The sequence below is a fragment of the Tachyglossus aculeatus genome, chromosome 21 (genome assembly GCF_015852505.1).
Source record: "Tachyglossus aculeatus isolate mTacAcu1 chromosome 21, mTacAcu1.pri, whole genome shotgun sequence".
Classification (NCBI taxonomy): Eukaryota; Metazoa; Chordata; class Mammalia; order Monotremata; family Tachyglossidae; genus Tachyglossus; species Tachyglossus aculeatus.
The window spans coordinates 47,471,168-47,497,456 of NC_052086.1; the positions used below are offsets into that span (position 1 = coordinate 47,471,168).

A 26,289-nucleotide genomic window follows, 5' to 3' on the forward strand; every position below is an offset into this window, starting at 1 on the left:
GGACCAGTTTTAAGTGTCTCTTGAAGCTCCAGAGGAAAGGGGTGACTCCCCCTTCCCCCTCAAAGGGACCCCCACAACTGCCGGGAGGCCCACTGTACCATCCTCTCCAATTCATTCATTCATTCAGTTGTATTTACTGAGCCCTCACTGTGTGCAAAGCGCTGAACTAAGCACTGGGGAGAGTACAATGTAACAATAATCAGACTCATTCCCTGCCCACAACGAACTTACAGTCTGGAGACGAGCTTACGGTCCCTCCAGAGTTGCTGTTGAGCAAAGGGCAGCCCTAGCAGGATTGGGGATGGAAGCGGCGGCTTTTTGAGGAGGATGAGGGAGGTTGGACGGGCCAAATCTGAGCATCCGAGCATCTTCTGCCTTCTGAAGCTTCAACCCGGGCAACACGTGCCACGGCTCCGATTTTGAGAATCCCCACCCGGGAAGTGCTTCTTCCAGAGACCTGGAGACTTGGGAATTTGTCCGGTCTCCTGGACAGAGGGAGCCCCCTCACCGTCCTCTCTTCCCCTCCTCCTGCTCCCATTCCCTCCCTTCCCTGCACTGACCATTTGATCATGAGGTAGTTCCAAGTGGCGTCGTCCTCCGTGGGGCTGTTCTCCCGGATGCAAGTCACAGCCCGGGCGTAGTCCACGTAACACGTGAGGTTCAGACAGCCAGAAGCTGGAGAGAAGAGGGGGCCGGAGAGAAGAAAATGGTGCTAGGGACCTTGTAACTTGAGCCTTGTAAATATTTGTGTGTCATTCTGCCCCACTAGAGTGCAAGCCCCTTGAGGTCAGGGAACGTGTCCCTTCTGCTGTGTGACCTTAGGCAAGTCACTTTGCTTCTCTGGGCCTCAGTTCCCTCATCTGTAAAATGGGGATTGAAGCTGTGAGCCCTTGCCAACTTGGACTTCCCAGGCGCTTAGTACAGTGCTCTGCACACGGTAAGCGCTCAATAAATACGATTGAATGAATGAATGAATGAATTTTGTTAATATGTTTTGTTTTGTTGTCGGTCTCCCCCCTCTAGACTGTGAGCCCGCTGTTGGGTAGGGACTGTCTCTGTATGTTGCCAACTTGGACTTCCCAAGTGCTTGGTACAGTGCCCTGCACACAGTAAGCGCTCAGTAAATATGACTGACTGAATGAATTTTGTTAATATGTTTTGTTTTGTTCTCGGTCTTCCCCCTTCTAGACTGTGAGCCCACTGTTGAGTAGGGACCATCTCTGTATGTTGCCAACTTGTACTTCCCAAGCGCTTAGTCCAGTGCTCTGCACACAGTAGGCGCTCAATAAATACGATTGAATGAATGAATGAATGACAGGGACTATGTCCAACCTGATTTCCTTGTATCCACCCCAGCACTCAGTACAGTGCCTGGCACATAGTAAGCGCTTAACGAATACCATAATTATTATTCTCTATTGTGTAGAGAAGCAGCATGGCTCAGTGGAAAGAGCCCGGGCTTTGGAGTCAGAGGTCATGGGTTCGAATCCTGGCTCCTCCACATGCCTGCTGTCTGACCTTGGGCAAGTCACTTCACTTCTCTGAGCCTCAGTTCCCTCATCTGTAAAATGGGGATTAAGACTGTGAGCTCCAAGTGGGACAACTTGATCACCTTGTATCCCCCGCAGCGCTTAGAACAGTGCTCTGTACATAGAAAGTGCTTAACAAATGCCATCATTATTATTATTATTTCAAGTGCTTTATACAATACATAGCCCTTAGTGGGCTCTTGATAAATACTATTACTGCTACGACTATCGCATCCCAAACTCCAACTTCCTCAGTTCATGGACCTTAGAAGGAGACACTGGGCTGTGAGGCTACAATTGCAGGTACAGGGTCATTCTTTTGTTTGTTTTTCTCCCCAAACAGCGCCCAGAACTGATTTCCAAGTTAAGAGTCAGTTTTATGGGGCGGGAGGTGAACTGGGCCCTCTCCTGGGACCACCCGATGGAGGAAAACCATCCTGTGTAAGACCCCCTTCATGTGAGCCCACTGTTGGGTAGGGACTGTCTCTATATGTTGCCAACTTGTACTTCCCAAACGCTTAGTACAGTGCTCTGCACACAGTAAGCGCTCAATAAATACGATTGATTGATTGATTGATCCTCAGGAAGTAATAGCTTTCAAGCCTTTCCAAATCCCAGCGAATTTTGGGACTAGGGGTGACTAATGCTGATATCAGAGGCTATAAAGAGCTGCTTGAAGGTGGCAGGGCGAAGCTCTTTTGAAAAAAACACTCCCTCTGTTTAGCTTTCCCTTACCTAAGGTGTTTGATCTCCTCCTCCTGCTTCTCCTCCTCCTCCGCCTCTCCTTATGTTAATCTATGGTCACTTATGAAACAATGATGCAGTTGATGACCCCCGCTTATTAAAAGGCCCAGAACACATATGTGACAGGGACTGCTGCCTCCAGGATAATTATCTTGTATGGATTCGGATGCTCAGTACAGTCCTTGAGCACATTGTAAGTGCTCAATAAATGTCATAATTACGATAAACAGTGTAATTACTTTGCTTCTTAAAAAAAAAATCTCTGACCACACTAATTCTTCCGCAATGGGCTGGTTGGACTCCTGGGGAGAGTTTCAGGGACTGGGAGCAATGTGAGTGAATGTGCTTCCAGTGACTAAGTCCAAAGAAACATCGACTGGTCTAGAGTGTAAGCTCGTGGTGGGCAGAGGACGAGTCTATAAGCTCATATTGTACCCTTCCAAGTCCTTAGTACAGTGCTCTGCACACAGTAAGTTCTCAATAAATAGCATAATAATAGCAATTGATCGACTGGCCCATCCTAGACGCTCCCAGAATAATAATTGTGGTATCTGTTAAGCATGTAAAGCAATGTTTGTAGTGCTAGGGTAGATAATAATAATAATAATAATAATAATAATAATAATAATAATAATAATAATAATAATAATAATAATGATGATGATGGCATTTGTTAAGCTCTTATTATGTGCCAAGCACTGTTCTAAGCACTAGGGTAGCTACAAGGTAATCAGGTTGTCCCACGTGGGGCTCACAGTCTTAATGCCCATTTTACAGATGAGGGAACTGAGGCACAGAGAAGTTAAGTAACTTGCGCAGTCACACAACTGACAAGTGGCGGAGACAGATAATATAAGATAATGAAGCTAGATAAAAGATAAAATAAGATAATGTCCCTCATGGGCCTCACAGTCTAAGCAGGAGGGAGATGATGTATCGACTCTCCACTTTACAGATAAGGAAACTGAGACAGAGAGAAGTTAAATGACTTTCCCAAAGTCATACAGCAGGTAAGTGGGGGATTCAGGATTAATAATAATAATAATGATGGCATTTATTAAGCGATTACTATGTGCAAAGGAGTCCTCTGACTAACAATAATAATAACACCTGTGGTATTTGTTCGCCCCTTACTATGTGCCAGGCACTGTTTTAAGCACTGCAGTGGACACAAGCAAATCGGGTTGGACACAGTGCCTGTCCCACATCAGGTTCACTGACTTAATCCCCATTTTACAGATGAAGTAACTGAGGGCCAGAGAAGTGAAGTAACTCACCCAGGGTCACAAAGCAGCCAATTAGAGGAGCTGGGATTAGAACCCAGGTCCTTCTGACACCCAGGCCCATTCTCTTTCCACTAGACCACACTGTTTCTCTGTTTCCCAGAGTCCTTAAAGCCAATGAAAACCTTTAAGAGGAGCTTCTAGACCGTGAGCCCACTGTTGGGTAGGGATTGTCTCTATTTGTTGCCAACTTGTACTTCCCAAGCGCTTAGTACAGTGCTCTGCATGCAGTAAGCGCTCAATAAATATGATTGATTGATTGATTGAGGAAGGAAGGGTACCGCAGTTTCTCCAGGCCCCATCCAGGAAGAAATGGCCCAGCCCGAGGCAGAACCCCCTCCCAGAGTATTCAGATTACTTTTATGTTTTTCTTCTCCCAATAGAGGACTCCCTGCTCCTTGTGGGCAGGGAATGCGGATTTGCTCTTAAGTACAGTGCATTTTACCCAGCGGCTGCCAATAAATAGCACTACCAATCTGTCTCCTTCGGACCCTGGTCAAGGCTAGGGAAACAATACTGGGGTAAGGTCAAGTCCCTTAACAGGGGGTTCACAAAATCAGGTTAAATGTGCCGCTGCATGAATTTGTTCCCTTAGAAGAAACGATTCTGTTGAATGGGCACCGAAAAGAGGAAAGTTTGCTGAGCAAAATGGGGACCAGCCACTAGCTGAGAAGCTAGAACCTTCCTGTTCTACCTGCCCTGGTCATTCATTCAATCGTATTTATTGAGCGCTTACTGTGTGCAGAGCACTGTACTAAGCGCTTGGGAAGTACAAGTTGGCAACATATAGAGACAGTCCCTACCCAACAGTGGGCTCACGGTCCCTGTAGCCATTTTACAGAATCACCAATCTGGACAGGGACTCTGGATGCAAATGGGGACCATCCACTAGCTAAGAAGCTGGCAATCAATCAATCAATCAATCATATTTATTGAGCACTTACTGTGTGCAGAGCACTGTACTAAGCGCTTGGGAAGTACAAGTTGGCAACATATAGAGACAGTCCCTACCCAACAGTAGGCTTACAGTCTAAAAGACTGTACTAGAACAGGCACCTTCCTGTTCTACCTGCCCTGGTCCCTGTAGCCATTTTACAGAATCATCAATCCGGACAGGGACTCTGGATGCCAATGGGTCCAGCCACCTGCTTCCTGGAAGGCCAAAGCCTAAACCGTCCTGTACAGATGGTTGATTGTCTCTTCTTTTTACCAAAGGTTTCCAAGAGAGGAGACGGCCCAGCCCAGTCCAATTATTAACAGCCCCAACAGTCAGGAAAGTCTTCCCCATTCATTCATTCATTCATTCATTCATTCAATCGCATTTATTGAGTGCTTACTGTGTGCAGAACACTGTACTAAATGCTTGGAAAAATACAGTTCAACAATAAACAAATAGAGAAACAGCATGGCTTAGTGGAATGAGCAGTGCCTCAGTTACCTAATAATGATAATGATGGTATTTGTTAAGTGCTTACTATGTACCAAGCACTGTTCTAATCACTGGGGTGGATACAAGGTAATCAGGTTGTCCCACGTGGGGCTCACAGTCTTCATCCCCATTTTATAGATGAGGTAATGGAAGCACAGACAGGTTAAGTGGCTTGACCATAGTGACACAGCAGACAAATGGTGGAGTCAGGATTCGAACCCACGACCTCTGACTCCCAAGCCTGTGTTCTTTCCACTAAGCCATGCTCCTTCTCTACATTTGTAAAATTATAAAATAGGGACATTCCCTGTCCACAATGAGCTCACAGTCCAGAGTAGGGGGAGTCAGACATCAATAAAAATGAATAAAATCACAAATATGTACATAAGTGCATTGGGGCTGGGAAGGGGGAAGAGCAAAGGGATAAATAAAATTACAGAAATGTACATAAATGCTTTGGGGCTGAGAAGGGGGAAGAGCAAAGGGATAAATAAAATTGCAAATATGCACATAAGTGCATTGGGGCTGGGAAGGGGGAAGAGCAAAGGGATAAATAAAATTACAAATATGTACATAAGTGCATTGGGGCTGGGAAGGGGGAAGAGCAAAGGGATAAATAAAATTACAGAAACGTACATAAATGCTTTGGGGCTGAGAAGGGGGAAGAGCAAAGGGATAAATAAAATTACAGAAATGTACATAAATGCTTTGGGGCTGAGAAGGGGGAAGAGCAAAGGGAGCAAGTCATGGCGATGCAGAAGGGAGTGGGAAATGAAGAAAAGTGGGGCTCAGACTGGGAAGGCCTCTTGGAGGAGATGTGCCTTCAATAAGGCTTTGAAGTGGGGGAGGATGGTTGTCTATTGGATTAGAGGAGGGAAGGCATTCCGGGCCAGAGACAGGACATGGGAGAGGAGTCGTGGGCGAGGGGTCGAGGTGAGACAGAAGAGATCAGGCCCAGTGAGAAGGTTAGCACTAGATGACTTGCCTCAGTGCAGTGAGCAAATGTCCGTTTGTGAGGCGATACTAGGCCTCCGCCTCACTAAAGTCACCTTCCGAACCACCCTAGTTTGTGGCTGAGCAAAAAACACTCTGCTCCCTGGGCTTGTTCCCAGAGGAGAGAAGAGATGCTGCTATCGGCCTTCTGATTCTGCCCTCCCCCAGGCTGAAACCCACCTGGGACTGCCGTCTGTTTAGAAAGGGAAAATGAAATGTCTGTGACATCTGTTTCCTGCAGAAACTATTTGTGTCACTGGGCCTTTTTCTCAAACCCCCCCTCTCTCTCTCTCTCTCAAAAACCCCAAACCTGACACTTATATGACTCAGATACCAGCAAAGGTAACTTTAGGAGAGCATCTGGCTCCGAGGTAAGGAGCTTATATTGCAGCAAGAACTGAGGTCAGACAAAAAGAAGGGCTCCCCAGTTGTCAAGGTGGGGAGGTATTAATCAGGCTGGCGGAGGTTGATAGTGGAATCTCTTTGCCTGGAGAGGTTGTCAGGAGAGGTCGTATTTAGGTGCAGACTTGCTTGGGGGTCAGGGGGTGGTCAGGGGAGGAAAAGAGGGTTCTCCAGCCCTTTGGAGTCTATGGTCCTAAACTTGTTGCTCTGGACACAGAAGACCCCCTGTAAGTGGGCTTCTTCCAAATGAGAGGGCTCATCAATGCCTACTTGGGGCTGACTTTTCCCTAAATTCAGTCGCTCTATGGGCTCAGAGTTGAGCAACCTAACTCTTCCTTCCCTTCTGATGGCCACAATATTAATTTGGAGGGTCCGGTGGCCCGCAGGACACCCTTTCATCAACCTTAACCCCAAATCTTCATAAGGAAGCCCCTTCTCCGGTCAGTTTCCGATTCAGATCCTTCTCCCTCCCTGAGGCCAGGGGCTGGTGGTGTCTGTGGGCCCGAGGTGACCCGCAAAAGGAATCAGACGGTGCAGGGAAGAGACCAGGAACTTGGAAACTTACTGCAGTGGAGTAACAGGAAGAAGGGAAGGGGCCAGAACGTCAGCCAGTGTTGCATGCTGGTCCCGCAGGAGGTCCTGGAAAATAAGAGAAATTCAGGTTCTGAGACCGGGGTGGGAACAGAAGTGACACCTAGTTTAGGTTATGGCTTTATTTCTTCCACTTCTCACGGTCAGTGGGATGACAGGCAAGGGGCTCTTGCCTCGGGACTATGAGGAGCAATCTAAAGAAAGGCACCTCTGAATTTGCGGTTAGATCGGATTGTCAAGACCCCATTAGACTGTAAGCTTCTTGAGATCAGGGAACATGTATTTTCCCATCTTTAACCCACCAATATATTTATGTACATACCTTTAACCTCTGTTGGTTTCTCCTACTGGTAATTTATTTCAGTATCTCTCTCCTCTCGTTAGATGGTAAGTTACTTGAGGGCAGGACTCGGGTCTACTAACCCTATTGCAACTTCCCAAGCATTTAGTACAGGTCTCTGCATGCAGTAAGCACTCAGTAAATGCTACTGATTGATTTTTGATTGCTTGAGTTGTACTCTCTCGGGTGCTTAGGAGAGTGCTCTGTCCTCAGTAAGTGCTCAGGCAAGATCGTTGGTTGATTGGTAGTGAGAAGCTGAGGTGAACTCTTCGATTAGGGTCGAGTTGGATATCTTGCTCAGAATGGGAAAAATCCTTAAGTCCGGCATTGGAGGGGCTTTCCTTGTAGATGCCAGATTCCCTCCCTGCGAAAGGCTTGAGGGTCTCTGTAGAGAGGTAGAACTGTGAAGCAAAGAGGGGAATTTCTTGGTGAGGAGGAGGTAGCAAATTTGAGGGGAAATGCCCCAGACCAGAGAGGTTTCAAAGTCAGCGGAGCACTGGGCCATGAAGCTGAAATGTTCCCAGAGTGGTGCTGAGTGAAAACCAAAGTCAGTTTTGTTGCCCCGAAGCAGAGATGAAAAGAGAAACAGAAGGAAGGTTGGGGTTGTGGGGGGAGGGCTCCCCAGAAGGGGAAGGCACAGGAGCTGAGGGACACCCCAGAAGGGGAAGAGTTGGAGAGGGAGGGACTTTCCAAAAGGGAACGCTGAACAGTGGTTTCTAAGGTACTCTTCTGCCCCTGGTTGGGGGGGCGGGATGGGGGGCAGAGGGCCTGGGGTGCTGACAGAGAGAGACTGGGAAGCAAAGGGCACCTCTTTCTCACGTTAGCTCTGATGGAGGGGTGAGAGAGCTGTTTGCCCTCTGAGATCCAGAGAAGAAATCCTGCAGGCCTACGGAGATGACTCAGTTCAGCATTCCCTTCCCCTCCTCCTCCTTCTCCTCCTCCTCCTCCTCCTCTTCCTCTTCCTCCTCCTCCTCCTCCTCCTCCTCCTCCTCCTCTATCTCCTCCCCCCCTCCTCTTCCTCAATCAATCAATCAATGATATTTATTGAGCACTTACTGTGTGCAGAGCACTGTACTAAATGCTGGGGAAAGTACAATAGAATGGAGTTGGCTGGTGAAATGCCTTCCCACAAGGAGATTACAATCTACAGGGGAAGACAGGCATTAAAGTGAGTTACCCCTCCTCCTTCTCCTTCCCCTCCTCTTCTTCCTCCTCCTTCTTCCCCTCCATTTTCACTCTACAGCAGCAGCAGGAAATCCAGAGCAATGGGTGTGAGGCGATAATATCAACTGTAGTACTTGGTGAGCATTGTGTTGAGTGCTGGAGTAGATCAGATCAGTACAATCAGATCAGACACAGAACTTGTCCCACCTGGGACTCAGAGGCTAAGGGGCAGGGGAAAGGAGTTATTGAATCCCCATTTTAGAAATGAGGAAACTGAGGCACAGACAAGTCAAGTGATTTGTCCATGGCCACCCAGCAGGGCAGTGGCAGAGCCAGGAGGAGAACCCTGGTCCCCTGATTCCCAGGCCACACTCAGGGACCCAACGTGAGGCCAAGTAGAGTCGTGATCCCAGTTTCCCTGGGAAAGCCCCCCAAATCTGGGAGCATAAGATGTCTCCTGATACTAAATCCCATCTCCTCATTCCCAAGCTTTTCCCTGACTCCTCCTTAGCTGCCACGTCTTTCCAGGGTGGAGAGCCATGATCCTCTAGGCTGTAAGCTCCTCTAGACTGTAAGCTTGTTGTGGGCAGGGAACATGTCTACTAACTTATATTGTACTCTCCCAAGTGCCTATTACTGTACTCTGCACGCAGTAAATGCCCAATAAATGTCACTGATTGAGTGGGAAAGCCTTAATTCAGTGCAAAGAAATCGTCCAAATTCATTCATTCATTCAATTGTATTTATTGAGCGCTTACTGTGTGCAGAGCACTGTACTAAGTGCTTGGGAAGTACAAGTCGGCCTCATATAGAGAACGGTCCCTACCCAACAGTGGGCTCACAGTCGAAAAGGGGGAGACAGACAACAAGACAGAACATGTGGACAGGTGTCAAGTCATTAGAATAAATAGAAGTAAAGCTAGATGCCCATCATTAACAAAATAAATAGTAAATATGTACAAGTAAAATAGAGTAATAAATCTGTACAAACATATATACAGGTGCTGTGCAGAGGGGAAGGAGGTGGTGGGGGGATGGGGAGGAGGAGAGGAAAAAGGGGGCTCAGTCTGGGAAGGCCTCCTGGAGGAGGTGAGCTCTCAGTAGGTAATATAATAATAATGATGGCATTTATTAAGCACTTACTATGTGCAAAGCACTGTTCTAAGCGCTGGGGAGGTTACAAGGTAATCAAGTTGTCCCGCATGGGGCTCACGGTCTTCATCCCCATTTTACAGATGAGGGAACTGAGGCCCAGAGAAGTTAAGTGACTTGCCCAAAGTCACACAGCTGACAACTGGTGGAGCTGGGATTTGAACCCATGACCTCTGACTCCAAAGCCCAAGCTCTTTCCACTGAGCCATGCTGCTTCTCCATATATACACACACATACATAAATATTTTCCTGTTTCCTGGCAGCAGTTTCAAGTCTTCGCTAGAAAGGAGAGGATCACGGGATAAAATCCTTAGAGGACGATGTCCAAATAACATACAACCTCAAGACACTGGCCTGTTGTTCTCCCAGTTGGATGGAGATGTCTCGATGTGTGCTTTGGAACAGTCGTGACACCTCCAGAGGGGAAACACAGCTTGGCAGTGAAGGGGAACCACACCCCCATCAATGAATCAATCAATTAATCGTATTTATTTAGCACTTACTGCGTGCACAGCATGGAACTAAGAGCTTGGGAGAGTACAATATAACAGAGTTGGTAGATAGTTCCCTGCCCAGAGTGAGTTTACAGTCTAGATGGGGATAAGACATTAATATAAATAAATAAATTACAGATATGTGAGGGAGGGGTGAATAGAGGGTGTAAATACAAGTGCGTTGGTGACACAGAAGGAAGTGGGAGAAGAGGAAATAAGGGCTTAGTTGGGGAAGGTCTCTTGGAGGAGATGAGCTATTAAGAAGGCCAATCATGAAAAGCTTCCTTCAAAAATACAGGCAGAGAATGAACTAGGAGGGAGAAATCCTGTGCAGTAGGAGAGGAAGGAAGGAGGAGGCCAGAGGCAGAGGCTGGAAAGGAGAATGAGGATCCCAGACTGAGCCCTCTCCTTCCTCTCCCCCTCTTCCCCCTCCCCACCCCCTCACCTTACCTCCTTCCCCTCCCCACAGCACCTGTATATATGTATATATGTTTGAACAGATTTATCACTCCATTTATTTATTTTACTTGTACATATTTGTTCTATTTATTTTATTTTGTTAATATGTTTTGTTTCGTTGTCTTTCTCCCCCTTCTAGACTGTGAGCCCGCTGTTGGGTAGGGACCGTCTCTATATGTTGCCAACTTGGACTTCCCAAGCGCTTAGTACAGTGCTCTGCACACAATAAATGCGATTGAATGAATGAACCAAGTAGGGGTAGGGAAGTGGGTGGAAGGCCACAAATCTGTTCCGAGACCCAAACTTTCGGGAGATAAAGAGCTTCTGCTGTTAGCTGGGACTGCCTCCGCCCTCCTGCAGGTTGACTGGGCCAGAAGGTTCTGAGGCCAGGCGTGTCCTCCGACCCTGCTGTGTTCCCACGGTCCCCCACTGGGACCTGCCCCATGGGGTTAAAGGACTCCAGCCCCTGGAACACTTCCCAGCCCTTCCCACACACTCCCAGATCTAAGCTGTGATATCCCTGGTCTTTTTAGAGCCCAGGACTGGGCCAGGGGGCGAGGTGGAGAGGGTCTGGGCCTGCTCCTTAGCCACCTACCTGCTGCTTCTGCTTTCTGGGACCAGAGGCCCGTGTAGGGGCTCCTATGGGGTCCCCCTTCCCAGAGTCACAAAATTGGGCTGAGCCCGAAAGCCTGTCCCACAGAGGCCACTGTCAGGCAGAGAAGAACCACGCGCTGAAAACCACAGGGGGATTTCAACCCGGGGTCAGGGGCCCAAGCTGAGGCTTCAGGGTCCGGGCGTGGGAGTGACTGGGGGGTGGGAGGAACTTTACTCCCTTCAGGGGACTGACAGAGAATCCTCCTCTCCTGGAAAATTTCCCACCCGTTCCCATCTCCCCACGGACTGCTGCTGTCCCATTTTAGCTCTGCAAGAAGCAGTCATGGGGTGGGAAGCAAAGCCCGGCTGGGCCGGTGATGGGATTAGGGGCGTGGACAAACCGTTTCCCCGATCTGGGCCTCGTCTTCCCCACCTGGACGTGACTGGAGTCAAGTAACGAAGTGTTGGCATGGGGAAGAAGAGAAAGCCCCTCTCCCAGTCCTCCCTCCCCCCTCCCTCCTTTCTCCTCCTCCCCAGAGTCGGGCCACTTAGGGGAATCTTTTCTGATCGTTTGAAAACTTCCCGGATTTGCTCGAAGACTCATTCTGACCTCCGTTCAAAAGGCCCTCTGGTGGGAGGCCAAGTCAGAAAGCGAGACGCCATTCCTACTGGTTCACAGAATCCCGGCGATTTGGAGAGGGCGTCCGCGGGCGGTTAGCGTGCCCAGCAACCATGACCCCATAGATGGGTTCGATGCTCTGAGGAAGAACAGGATTCTACCATCTCCCACCAAGGGGCTGAGCTTTCATGGCCACGAGCCCACCTCTCCCCGGGCTCCTGGGCCAGAAGACAGGGTCTCCTCCTTCTTGGAAATTCCCCCGTTCTTGTCCACACGTTTTCTTCTCTCATCCCTTCACCTCTTCCTTCCCCCAAACCTTGACAGATATAGTGAGAAGTCCATTACTTCACCCTGCCACTTGCCTTCCCCTAGACTTCTCAATTCCCTTTTGCTTTTCAAGCGCCGTCTCTGACGTGACCCCCTCCCACTCCCTGCCTTGCTTAAACGCGACACTCCTTCACGCTGATGTTTCCGAGTCCGGGCACCAGCCCTTAGCTCTCATCATCTCAGCCCTGGCTCTGGACAGAGTTCAGCTTGACTTTGGCTCAGGCCATAGCCATGCCAGTTTCCTCTTCAGAGGTAGCTAGCACCTTCTTTCTTTCATCTTCCACTTAGTGCATATCATCATCATCATCAATCGTATTTATTGAGCACTTACTATGTGCAGAGCACTGTACTAAGAGCTTGGGAAGTACAAATTGGCAACATATAGAGACAGTCCCTACCCAACAGTGGGCTCACAGTCTAAAAGGGGGAGACAGAGAACAAAACCAAACATACTAACAAAATAAAATAAATAGAATAGATATGTACAGGTAAAATAAATAAATAAATAAATAAATGAGTAATAAATATGTACAAACATATATGCATATATACAGGTGCTGTGGGGAAGGGAAGGAGGTAAGATGGGGGGCATGGAGAGGGGGACGAGGGGGAGAGGAAGGAAGGGGCTCAGTCTGGGTGTGCATATCTGGACACCTTAAAGATTCTCTGTAAGCGGTGCCTTTGATTCCCCTCTTTCCTGCCTCTATCCCCTTCCATATTATTACTCTTCATCTTTTCCCCAGAAGATTGAAAGGACGGGAAACCGCAAAAAGCCAGTCCTGGGCAGGAGATGGTGAGGCAGTATTGCTGAAAGCGTCTTAAGGAGTGTTTCCCCAGAGGGACCTACAAAATCATTCCTTGGGCTCCAACTCTTTGAACGGAAAACCCTCTGTCTTGGATGATTTCAGGGTATTTCCCTTAGCACATGGCAGAGTGTATAGCACATAGTAAGGACTTAAATACAATGATAATATCAATGATTATGATAATAATAACAAATAATAAACCTTCTTGGAGTCAGGGGTTTGGGAACAGACACCTTCCACCCAGGCTGCTATCTACCAGCTGTATGCCTCCCAGACGTGGCTCAGTGGAAAAAGCATGGGCTTTGGAGTCAGAGGTCATGGGTTCAAATCCCAGCTCCGCCAGTTGTCAGCTGTGTGACTTTGGGCAAGTCACTTCACTTCTCTGGGCCTCAGTTACCTCATCTGTAAAATGGGAATGAAGACTGTGAGCCCCCCGTGGGACAACCTGATTACCTTGTAACCTCCCCAGTGCTTAGAATGGTGCTTTGCACATAGTAAGCGCTTAATAAATGCCATTATTATTATTATTATTGTTTTAATCTACCTCCCTTCAGGTTTCCCTATGTGATCACCTATCTCCATGACTTGAGCACCCCTAGGTTCATTCCACCTTTGGACCTTTTAAGCCTCTGCCTCTTTGATGCGCAACCAGGCAATGGTATTTATTGAGCACATATCATATACAGAACACTGTACTAAGCGCTTGGGAAAGTACAGTGCACATAGTTGGTAGACACGTTCCCTGCCCTCAGGGAGCTTACATACAGTCTAGAAAGTCCATCAGTATTTCGGCAGGGTGACCACCGGCAGACGCAAGATCATTCAGGAACACCATTTTGACCAGCTCCTCCCCAGAATTTGATTTTTGTGGTTTCCTCTTCTTTGAATCTCCCCCCAGCTCTATTTCCCCTCATTTTCCTCTGATCTCTCCCTTTTGTTTTTGATTTTTAATGTACGGCTGAATAATAGTAAGGCTTCTCTGGATAGCCCCTGGAGCTCTTTGTACAAATGCCATAATAACAATGATAGTAATAATAATACTAATCTGGTTTCCTAAGTGCTTACTCTGTGTCAGGCACTGTATTATGCGCTGGGGTGGATGCAAGTAAATCGAGTTGGATACGGTCCCTGTCACATATGGGGTTCACAGTCTTGGTCCCCAGTCTACAGATGAGGGAACTGAGGCGCAGAGAAGTGAAGTGACTGGCCCAAGGTCACACAGCAGACAAGTGATGGAACTGGGATTAGAACCCAGATCCTTCTGACTCCCAGATGCAAGCTCTAACCGCTAGACCACGCTGCTTCTCACAGAAATCTGTAGATTTCTCTCTAGAAATCTGACACCAATAATCAGTAGCCATTACTCAAACTCACCTCTGACCTTTTCACCACCTCTCTTCTACAAAATGCCATAACACATAGTAGAGGACGCCCTGCTTCCCCTCCCCATTGCACTCCTTCCCAGATCCCCTTCCTCCTTCTCTTCCAAGCAGACTAATGATTCCCTGTTCTCCCCATTTGCTTCAGCTCTAGTCACTTTCCCTTTGAAGAGAGCCCAGTTGAGTGGTCTCCCCAACTCTTCCCCCATCTTTTAATGCTCCCTGAACTTGAATAATCCTGCCCCTCTCCCCTCCAGCCCCCCGCCCCCATCCCTTCTCACCTCACACTCTAAGTCTCCGTGATCCCTCTGCCTCACTTCATTCCAAGCTACAGCTGATAACCCAGAACCCACAAACAGCAGAGAGCAGAAAAGACAGCCAGTCCTCTTCCCCGGATCTCCTGGGACCAGGTAGTTATTCATTCATTCAATCATATTTATTGAGCGCTTACTGTGTGCAGAGCACACATGCTCGTTTGAGTAGACAAGAATTTGGGGATAATAAAAAAAAACCCCACAGCGCATCTGTGCTGGGCAATGAGACACTTCCCATATCCCAGGTGTGAGCGAAGTTTCTGACATTTACCAGAAGAAGAGAGCAGGAGGAATTTAAAACTTCCCTCAGAACTGATTCTTTTACCCAAACAACCCCGCGATAGTAACAAATCCCCACCGCTCCTCTTCCACAATGCAATCCCAGACTCCTAAAGGAGGCAGAGACTCGAGCGGTTGAACAATCCAGGCCTCTGCTCTCTGGCGGGACTGCATCTCAATCATCCCAGGCCCATACCTCCATCATGCAATAGCATGGGAAAAGGGATTCCATCAAGAAAAAGCCCAAACCCTCCCCACATCTCAAGTTGAAAACTGCAATGACTAGGAAAAGCACACCGACCAGCACGAGTCAACTATCTCCAAAAAGAGCCAAAGGCACCGGCAGTCCAGATCCAGATCCCCGGATTTGCAGCGGCCGACCCTTTGAGCCCCCAGACAGACATGACTTGAGCTACCTGGGGCTGTACTTTCTGAGATCCGCCGGGTCTACACCAAGTAATCCATTTGGAGTGTCACCAGTGCTTCCGATGGGCAGCTTGGGCAAGAAAAGAGTTGAAGCAACGAGTGCCTCAGGTTCAGTTTCAAGAGCGGGGGGCGGGGACGGGGTTGGGGTAAGGGGAAGACTGATGTAAAAGCCCGAGGGGCGAAGTGTATTGGAATAAACTGACTGGTAAATGTCACTCCGCGTCAGTGCTGTATCATTAGTTGTGCCGACGAGGAGGATGTGGTGAGAGGTTCATGAATGTAATGAGTCTGAGGCTTCAGCGCCTCCCACGTGGGGCCCACAGTTTGCCGTGACCGGGTTGTACGTTCCTCTGCTTGCTGGTGAGAAAGAGGTGGGAGAAGGGCCCAGGCACCAGTCTGGGCCTCCCCTGCGAAAGGTCATTTTCATTTCCGGGGTAGGATGGACACTGTTGGGACTCAGAAGAGCCAAGGAAGCAAAGGTTAATTTTCTGGTTTCCCTGGATGGCTTTTCAATCTAATACCTCCTTCTTTTCATCCATTTCCTTTCTGGGGAGGATTAGGAAGGGGCTAAAATTTTTAGGGATGAGGGGAACCTTTCACCCTTGATAGACTGTGTCTTCTTGGGCAAGTGAATCAAACTCTCTGACATATTCCCTGCCTACAATAAGGGGACAGTATTTGTCTCTTCCTACCTCAGTGGAGATGTGAGCTACAGATTGAGCTGTAAATGTTAAAATAAAATGTAAAAGGAGACCTACTCAAGTTCCTGTCAAGTTTTTTTTTTAAATGGCATTTATTAAGCGCTTACTGTGTGCAAAGCACTGTTCTAAGCGCTGAAAGTTTTCACATTAGCTCAGATGGGAGAGAAGGATGGTGCTCTGGAAAGGGCATGATGATGATAATAATTATAACAACAACAACCAGCGCTTAGAACAGTGCTTTGCACATAGTAAGCGCTTAATAAATGCCATTAAAAAAAAGAATGAGAAGAATTGGGGTATCGAGTGCTTAATGAATGCCCCAATTCTTCTTGTTCTTGTTATAATAATATACTATGTAATAACAATAAGAAGAATTTATTAAGCACTCAACAAATACCCCGATTTTTCTTCTTCTTCTTATATGCTAAGCTCTCAAGCGCTTAGTACAGTGCTCTGCACACAGTAAGCGCTCAATAAATACAATTGATTGATTGATTGATTGGAGTAGATGAGATCAATTGTCCTCCACAGTGCTCGCAGTCTAACGCAGAGAGAGAACAGGTATTTCACCCCCATTTTACAGATGAGGAAAAGGAGGCACAGAGAGGTCATGTAACTTGCCCAAGGTCATGCAGCAGGCAAGTGGTGGAGAAAGGATGGGTAAGGATGACTCCCAGGCGCATCCTCTCTTCACTAGGCCGTGTGGATTCCCCCTTTCCCAGCTCCCACCCCTTACCAGGATTCTCTTCAAGATGGGGCAGATCGGTGGTGAAGGAGCAGAGCATGTGGTTGAAGTTGCTCAGATCCGTCAGTAAGAGTCTCCATGAACAAGGGAGTTTCAGAAATTCGGTCTTCTCAGAAAGAAGAGGAAGAATATACCCACATACGAAGGGTGTGTCCATCTGCCTATAGTCCAGAGAGGCGAGAACCCTGCGGTCTGACTCATCACATTTCCCCAGCTAGTTCGGCAGGCATTCAGGCACCGGAGGTTCCCTTCCTTTCTGTAAAGGGGAGCAGGGTTTGACCTTGACAGAATCAATCAATCAATCAATCATATTTATTGAGCGCTTACTGTGTGCAGAGCACTGTACTAAGAGCTTGGGAAGTACAAGTTGGCAACATATAGAGACGGGCCCTACCCAACAGTGGGCTCACAGTCTGAAAGGGGGAAACAGAGAACAAAACCAAACATACTAACAAAATAAAATAAATAGAAAAGATATGTACAAGTAAAATAAATAAATAAATAGAGTAGCAAATATGTACCAACATATATACATATATACAGGCACAGAAGAGTAAGAGGCTTCAGTCAGAGGGGAGGGCAAAGGATCAGGAGAGAGGAAGGTGTTGGGGGGTGAGGAAGTGGTGAAACTTGTGGGGAGCAAGGGGTACCGAGTCTCAGGGAACCCTAACTCCAAGCCACCAGAGAGGGGGATCCCTTGGGCCCTGCCCTGTGACAGCTTAAGGCCGAGACTCCCATCATCACCATCATCATCAATCGTATTTATTGAGCGCTTACTGTGTGCAGAGCACTGTGCTAAGCGCTTGGGAAGTACAAGTTGGTAACATATAGAGACAGTCCCTACCCAGCAGTGGGCTCACAGTCTAAAAGGGGGAGACAGAGAACAAAACCAAACATACTAACAAAATAAAATAAATAGAATAGATATGTACAAGTAAAATAAATAAATAAATAGAGTAATAAATAATGATGGTACTTTTAAGCACTTATTAGACCATCCTAAGCACTGAAGTAGGTACCAGGTAATGAGGTTGGACACAGTTCACTTCTCACATGGGACTCCCAATCTTAATCTCCATTTTATAAATGAGGTAACTGAGGCACAGAGAAGTTAAGTGACTTGCCCAAAGTCGCACAGCAGACTTTTGGCAGAGCCGGGATTAGAACCCAGGTCCTTTGGACTCCCAGTCCTGGGCTCTATCCACTAAGCCACACTGCTTCCCCATCCTCTTCCCGGTCTACCTACAGCCTCCTCTAAAATCAATCATTGTTATTCACGGCTGGGATTAGAACTCAGGTCCCTCATACTTTCAGGTCAGTGCTCTATCCACAAGGCCTTGCTGCTTCTCAGAGTTCTCCTTCAAAGACCGTTGCTGCAGATATCTATAGGTCGACAGATTTCGTTCCCAGCCACTTCTTGTTCCTGTCCCCACCCAGAGCAAACATTTAATTTACTCTTGTCCTTTCACCCCTAGGCTCTCTTTGGTAGCCATAAGGTGTACTTCCCAAGCGCTTAGTACAGTGCTCTGCACACAGTAAGCGCTCCATAAATACGTTTGAATGAATTAGTTGAGGGTTGGGGTAATGGATAGAGGGAAAATGTCTATTAAAATAGTTCCGTTGGATTATACAGAGAAGTGAATAGATGCGTGGCTCAGTGGAAAGAGCCTGGGCTTTGGAGTCAGAGGTCATGGGTTCAAATCCGGGCTCCGCCAATTGTCAGCTGTGTGACTTTGGGCAAGTCACTTTATGTCTCTGTGCCTCAGTTACCGCATCTGTAAAATGGGGATTAAAACTGTGAGCCCCCCGTGGGACAACCTGATCACCTTGTAACTTCCCCAGCGCTTAGAACAGTGCTTTGCACATAATAAGTGCTTAACAAATGCCATCATTATTATTATTATTTGGGCAAGTCACTTAACTTCTCTGTGCCTCAGTTCCCTCATCTGTAAACTGGGGATTAAGACTGTGAGCCCCAGGTGGGGCAGCCTGCTCACCTTGTATCCCCCCAGCTCTTAGAACAGTGCTTTGCACATAGTAAGCGCTTAACAAATACCATCATTATTATTTATTTAGTGCTTGCTATATGCAGAGCACTGTGCTAAGTGCTTCTACAGCAGAGTTAGCAGACATGTTCCCTCCCCACAACAAGTTCACTGTTTGGAATCACAAAACCCCCTTCACCTCTCCGTCTCCCAGAAAGGTCCTGGAAGAAAGAGTTGAGCTTGACGAAGCTCAAAGACTTTCTTGCACAATAATGTTTTGAAAAGATAACCCTGCCCCCTAGGACTCTGCCTTCACACCCAACCCCAGCTGGGCCCATTTGTCTCCCCAAATTTCACGCCACCCCCTTACACCAACCCCCACCTGCTGTGGCTGTTGATTTATAATGCTGCTTTCCAGTAAGGTCACCACTGCTGGGTAGCGTAGGAGGGAAATGTGCTCCCCTTTTAGACTGTGAGCCCACTGTTGGGTAGGGACTGCCTCTATATGTTGCCAATTTGTACTTCCCAAGCGCTTAGTACAGTGCTCCGCACATAGTAAGCGCTCAATAAATACGATTGGTGATGATGATGATGTGCTCGGTCAGGTCTTTGGGCCTCACAGCCCACCCAAGCCCGCACATCCAGCCCACAGTCTTCCCAGGGGAATGGGAACTCGGAAAGGTCTGAGGACAAGGGGGCGGAAGGTCAGAATGCTCAGCGGAGGGGCGCCGGGGGACCTCTTTGTCCAAGAAACAAGTCCTTGTTTCTGCAAGGACTGGCAGATTTGATGATGATAATTAAGAAAATAACATTTGTTAAGCGCTTACTATGTACACATCTGAATTCATATAATAATGATGGCATTTGTTAAACGCTTACTATGTGCAAAGCACTGTTCTAAGCGCCGGGGAGGATACAAGGTGATGAGGTTGTCCCACGTGGGGCTCACAGTCTTAATCCACATTTGACAGATGAGGGAACTGAGGCACAGAGAAGGTAAGTGACTTGCCCAAAGTCACACTGCTGACAATTGGTGGGGCTGGGATTTGAACCCATGACCTCGGACTCCCAAGCCTGTGCTCTTTCCACTGAGCCACACTGTTATATTGATGTCTGTCTCCCCCCTCTAGACTGTTAGCTCGTTGTGGGCAGGGAATGTCCCCGTTTATTGTTATGTTGTATGATCCCAACCACTTAGTGCAGTGCTCTGCACACAGTAAGCACTCAATAATCCTAATAATAATAATAATGATGGCATTTATTAAGCACTTACTATGTGCAAAGCACTGTTCTAAGTGCTGGGGAGGTTACAAAGTGATCAGGCTGTCCCACAGGGGGGCTCACAGTCTCAATCCCTATTTTACAGATGAGGTAACTGAGGCACAGAGAAGTTAAGTGACTTGCCCAAAGTCACACAGCTGACAATTGGCGGAGCCGGGATTTGAACCCATGACCTCTTATTCCAAAGCCCGGGCTCTTTCCACCGAGCCACACTGCTTCTTTCATCTAATCTAATCTAATTCTGCCTGCTTCTCCTTTGTCATCCAGCCCCTGTATTGAAAGTTCCTTGTGTCTTTCACTTTGGTCCACTCCCTAAGCATCCAGGACAGTGCTAATAATAAATAACGATAATAATAGCTGTGGCATTTACTATGCGCTCACTGTGAGCCAAGCGCTGTGCTAAGCACGGGGATAGGTACAAGACATTCGGGTTGGACACAATATTCTGCACAGATGAGGCACTCAGTAAATGATAGAGATGATGCCGATGGGGTCCGTTTCCAGCCTGGGTGGCCCGAATTGGCATCTGCAGGGGACTTCGGGCACTAGTTTACAGATGTTTAGCTTGGGTGAGCCCACTGTTGAGTAGGGACTGTCTCTATATGTTGCCAACTTGTACTTTCCAAGCGCTTAGTACAGTGCTCTGCACACAGTAAGTGCTCAATAAATACGATTGATTGATTGATTGATTTGGGGACTGTGTTAGCTCAGTCGTCAGGACTGTAGGTTCCATGCTGGTCTTTTCTGTCACAAGCACACACTCTCAGGCTGAATGTCACCATTAGTCAATTGTATTTATTGAGCACTTACCGTGTGCAGAGCACTGTACTGAGCGCTTGAGAGAGTACAATACAACAATATAACAGCCACATTCCCCGCCCATGATGAGTGTAATTTCCCCAAGTGGGAAGGACAGCCGTATGCGCTGCCTTCTACCCAGCCTGGCGTGCAGGATGTGCCTAGACTGTAAGCTCGTTAAGAATAATTAACAATGATTACGGTACTTTTAAGCACTTACTATGAGCCACGCACTGCTCTAAGCGCCGGAGTAGATACAAGTTAATCAGGTTGGACACGGTCCCTGTCCCACATGAGGCTCACACTCTTATCCCCATTTTACAGATGCGATAATTGGGGCCCAGAGAAGTGAAGTGACTTGTCCAAGGTCAGACAGCAGTCATGTGGCAGAGCCGGGATTAGAACCCAGGTCCTTCCAACTGCCAGGCCAGTGCTGCATCCACTAAGCCTCGCTCTCATTCATTCATTCATTCATTCATTCATTCAATTGTATTTATTGAGCGCTTACTGTGTGCAGAGCACTGTACTAAGCACTCGGGAAGTACAAGTTGGCAACATATAGAGACGGTCCCTACCCAACAATGGGCTCACAGTCAAGAAGGGACCCACGCTGCTCATCGTGGGCAGGGAACGCGTCTGCCAATTCTGTTATACTGTACTCCCCCCAAGCGCTTAGTACAATGCTCTGCATGTGGTGAGCGCTCAATAAATAAGATGGATCGATCGATGCACTTTCATGCCTTTTCTGCAGGCTGCCACGAGGACTAGCGTGCCCGGCCCCGCCAGCTGAGGCCTGTACCATCTGCTGCCATGGAAGCCAGGTGCTCTGAGGCAGAGTCCAAACTGTAGCTTCCCCAGGCCGGGCCAGTTCAACCCGGACTGAAAGGAAATAAGCAGGGACTGGGGAGCAGGAGGCGCGTGCACAGCAAATTAACGCCTTGCAAATTACAAACAAATCTTCTGCAAATCTATTAACCGGGGGTCCCAGCTGAGCCGTTCTTTGCATTCCGTTTGCAGCCCCTTCCATCAGGCCCAGAAGAGACACTTCGGCCCTTTCGGTCAGTCCCCCCCGGTCCAGCGGGGATGAGTCAGCTGGATGGAAACGAGACATTTTCAGTAATATTTTAGCCTCAGGGCTAATTACTGAAAAGGAGAAGAGCAGGCAGCAGATGATGCCAAGTTCACTTTTCTAAGAATAAGTTCCACTTATACAGAAACTGCTCTTTGACAACAAGATCCCAAGGTTTCCTCTTCGGATTAAGTGCCAAGGGATCTGGACCGCTGGGCATTAAAGAGAAAAAGTTGAACCACTAGGCAAATGGCTCAAAAATCACAGACAGAGAGGGATGTCCTCTCTAGACCCAAGGACAGGGAAACACGGACTTTAAGAGCTTCCAGAGAGGACTCCTGCAGCCCTGCCACACCATGGGAGGATGGGTGATCTCGTCAGACAATTGCATTCTTGCTCCATGGCTTCCTCTTCCAAAAACTGTCTGCTGAGCCTGCTGGAAAATAACGATAGCATCTCTTGTGTCCAGGAAACTGGGGGACTTGCTCAAGAGAGGGGGGGACAAACCAAAGGAGGATCATGAAGAATTAAAAAAAGAAAGTGAACCCGCTGGAACAGACTAGCGGAATGAGTCAACCTAGAGCAATTTACCGAGCGCCAACTGGCTGTGGGTTTGTGTCTACAAACCAGATCATCAATCGTATTTATTGAGCGCTTACTATGTGCAGAGCACTGTACTAAGCACTTGGGATCCTTCGGAGGGCTCATCCTCTGTGTTTTCTGCATGTGAGAAGCCTGGTTAAGCAGCTGCCCGTGGGCCTTGAGTGGGAAATCATGGGAAAAGCACGGCCAGAGGTGAGCATGGGCGTACCGCTTTTGGAGGAGCCGCTCAGACTCTCTCATAAGGCTCTGATTGTGGAACTCCGCAGTGAGGTTCTGGTTTCCCTTTATTGGGCCAATCTGGGCCCGGTTTCCCCAAAACCAATGGTGATTTGGGTCACAGATGTGAAACCAAGCAACAGTGGCATTGGAGAGGAGACTCTGCAGCAGGATGGACTAGGATCAATAGCTTTGGACCCCAACATCCAGACTTTCAAAAGGGAATCATTTAGTCACCCATTCAATAGTATTTACTGAGCCCTTACTCAGTGCAGAGCACCGTACTAAATGCTTGGGAGAGTTCAGTACAATTAGGAGATGCAATTCCTGCCCTCATCATCATCAATCGTATTTATCATCAATTGTATTTATTGAGCGCTTACTGTGTGCAGAGCACTGCACTAAGCGCTTGGGAAGTACAAATTGGCAACATATAGAGACAGTCCCTACCCAACAGTGGGCTCACAGTCTAAAAGGGGAAAAAAAAATGATGGTATTTGTTAAGCGCTTACTATGTGCAAAGCACTGTGCGGATACAAGGTGATCAGGTTGTCCCACGGGGGGCTCACAGTCTTCATCTCCATTTTACAGATGAGGTAACTGAGGTCCAGAGAAGTGAAGTGACTTGCCCAAATTCACACAGCTGACAAGTGGTGGAGCCGGGATTTGAACCCGTGACCTCTGATTCCAAAGCCCGGGCTCTTTCCACTGAGCCACGCTGCTTCTCTCAGAGAGCTTACGATCCAGCAAAGCCCTCAGAGAGCTTACGATCCAGCAGGAGAGACAGACGCTCGATTGGCCTAACATAGAAACTTACATGTGTAAGGTGTTAAATGACTGGTTATGGGTTACTAGGGCTGACCGCTATGGAGAAGTGAATCATTTTATTTTCAATGGTATTTGTTAAGCGCTTACTGTGGGATGGCAGGTCAGATATCTTTTGCTGGCAGCACTTATATTGATCCCTTTGGCAGCGTGCTCCCAAATGATGCACTGTTAGACAAGGAATGCATGAACTATAGCAAGCCGACCAGCAAGCGGCCACTCAGCCCAATTAATAATAATAATAACAATAATGACGGTATTTGTTAAGCGCTTACTATGTGCAAAGCACTGTTCTAAGCGCTGGGAAGGTTACAAGGTGATCAGGTTGTCCCACGGGGGGGCTCACAGTTTTAATCCCCATTTTACAGATGAGGGAACTGAGACCCAGAGAAGTGACGTGACTTGCCCAAAGTCACACAGCTGACAGTCGGCGGAGCCGGCATTTGAACCCATGACCTCTGACTCCCAAGCCCGTGCTCTTTCATCATCAATCGTATTTATTGAGCGCTTACTGTGTGCAGAGCACTGTACTAAACGCTTGGAAGATGGATGGCACTGCTTAGCAGTGTTGCCTAGTGGAAAGAGCAGGGGCCTGGGCGTCAGAGGACCTGGGTTCTCATCCTGGATCCATCATTTGACTGCTGTGTGACCTTGGGCAAGTCCCTTAACTTCTCTGTGCCTCAGTTACGTCATCTTTAAAACGGGGCTCAAGACGGTGAGTCCCACGTCTGTGTCCAACCTGATTATCTTGTACCCCCCCCCCCCCCCCAACATTTATTACGGTGCCTGGCACGTAGTAAGCACTTAGCCAATACAATTTTCAAAAAATCCCATCTCTGCTATCCCTCTCCCAGAGCAATTTCCATTTGGAGTACTAAAAGGGGGTGCTAGTCCCCAAGAATAAGGAAAAATATGTCCTGGGCAATCTGAGCTACAAATCTAAACCCCAGATCTAAGCTGCCAAGAGCTAGAAAACTCCAGATTGGCTATGGGTAGCTGAGCTGTTGACCTTGGGAAGTGACAATAATGTAGTGCTCTCCAGGGGCTGCAAAGCAGAGGCCCCCACAGCCACAAGCAGTGTGAACAGCTGAAAAGCAAGGAGGGATCGATCTATTGGTTATGCTCTCCGTGGGTATGGAACGTGTCTACTAAATCTGTTGCATTCTCTCAAATACTTAGTGCAGTGCTCTGTAATCGATCAATCAATCAATCAATCGTATTTATTGAGCACTTACTGTGTGCAGAGCACTGGACTAAGCGCTTGGGAAGTACAAGTTGGCAACATATAGAGACAGTCCCTACCCAAGTGGGCTCAGAGTCTAGAAGGGGGAGACAGAGAACAAAACCAAACATATTAACAAAATAAAATAAATACAATAGATGTGTACAAGTAAAATAAATATGTACAAGTAAGGCTTTAAAGGTGGGGAGAGTAATTGTCCGTTGGATATGAAAGGGAGGGCATTCCGGGCCACAGACAGGATGAGGGCGAGAGATTGGTGGCATGATAGATGAGACTGGGGTGTATGGAGTAGGTTGGCATCAGAGCAGTAAAATGTGTGGGCTGGATTCTAGTAGGAGAGTAGCAAAGTGAGGTAGAAGGGGGCAAGGTGACTGACTGCTTTAAAGCCGATGATAAGGAGCTTCTGTTTGAAGCAGCATGGCTTAGTGGAAAGAGCACGGGCTTGAGAGTCAGAGGTCATGAGTTCTAATCCCGGCTCCATCGCTTCCCTGCTGTGTGACCTTGGGCAAGCCACTTAACTTCTCTGGGCCTCAGTTCCCTCATCTGGAAAATGGGGATTAAGACTGTGAGCCCCACGTGGGACAACCCGTTTACCTTGTACCCAGAGGTCACGGGTTCAAATCCCGCTCCGCCACTTGTCAGCTGTGGGACCTCAGGCAAGTCACTTAACTTCTCTGGGCCTCAGTTCCCTCATCTGGAAAATGGGGATTAAGACTGTAAGCCCCGTGTGGGACAACCTGATCACCTTGTATACCGCCCCCCCAGTGCTTAGAACAGTGCTTGGCACATAGTAAATGCTTAACAAATGCCATTATTATTATTATTATCTCTGTCCTAAGACCTGTTTGACCATCTGTTGCTCTGGCCTGGGGTCTCCCAAGGGCTGGGTACTAAGAGAAGCAGCATGGCTCAGTGGAAAGAGCACAGGCTTTGGAGCCAGGGGTCATGGGTTCAAATCCCAGCTCTGCCAATTGCCGGCTGTGTGACTTTGGGCAAGTCACTTAACTTCTCTGTGCCTCAGTTCCCTCATTTGTAAAATGGGGATTAAGACTGTGAGCCGCCTGTGGAACAACCTGATCTCCTTGTAACCTCCCCAGCGCTTAGAACAGTGCTTTGCACTTAGTAAGTGTTTAATAAATGCCATTATTATTATTATTATTATTACCCCAGCTCGTAGAACAGTGCTCGGCGTGTAGTAAGAGCTTAACAAATACCATCATTATTATTATTATGCAGAGGTGGTTGGGCAACCACTGGAGGTTCCTGAGAAATGGGGAAACATGGATGGAATGTTTTTGTGGAAGAATGATCCAGGCAGAAGAGTGAAGAATGGACTGGAGTTGGGAGAGACAGTCACCTTAGCACTTACATATTTTTTATCCACCCTGAGCACGTGGCTGTATATGCCAGTGGCACATTCAATGATTTATTCAGCTATTTCCTTCCTGACTTAACCGCGCATCTCTCTGTTATAACCTCATTCCTCCTCCTGCTCCCA

General features: G+C 47.8%; 1 protein-coding gene across 1 annotated transcript in view; it reads right to left on the reverse strand.

Annotated features, from left to right (window-relative positions):
• Positions 1 to 26,289, reverse strand: part of IL21R (interleukin 21 receptor) — a 70,996-nt gene that overhangs the window by 42,783 nt on the left and 1,924 nt on the right. The window contains exons 2-3 of the mRNA XM_038763491.1: positions 6,946 to 7,019; positions 561 to 675 (exon numbers count right to left, since the gene is read on the reverse strand). Of these exons, the coding sequence (XP_038619419.1) occupies positions 561 to 675; positions 6,946 to 7,019 (189 nt within the window). The remainder of the gene's footprint in view (positions 1 to 560; positions 676 to 6,945; positions 7,020 to 26,289) is intronic.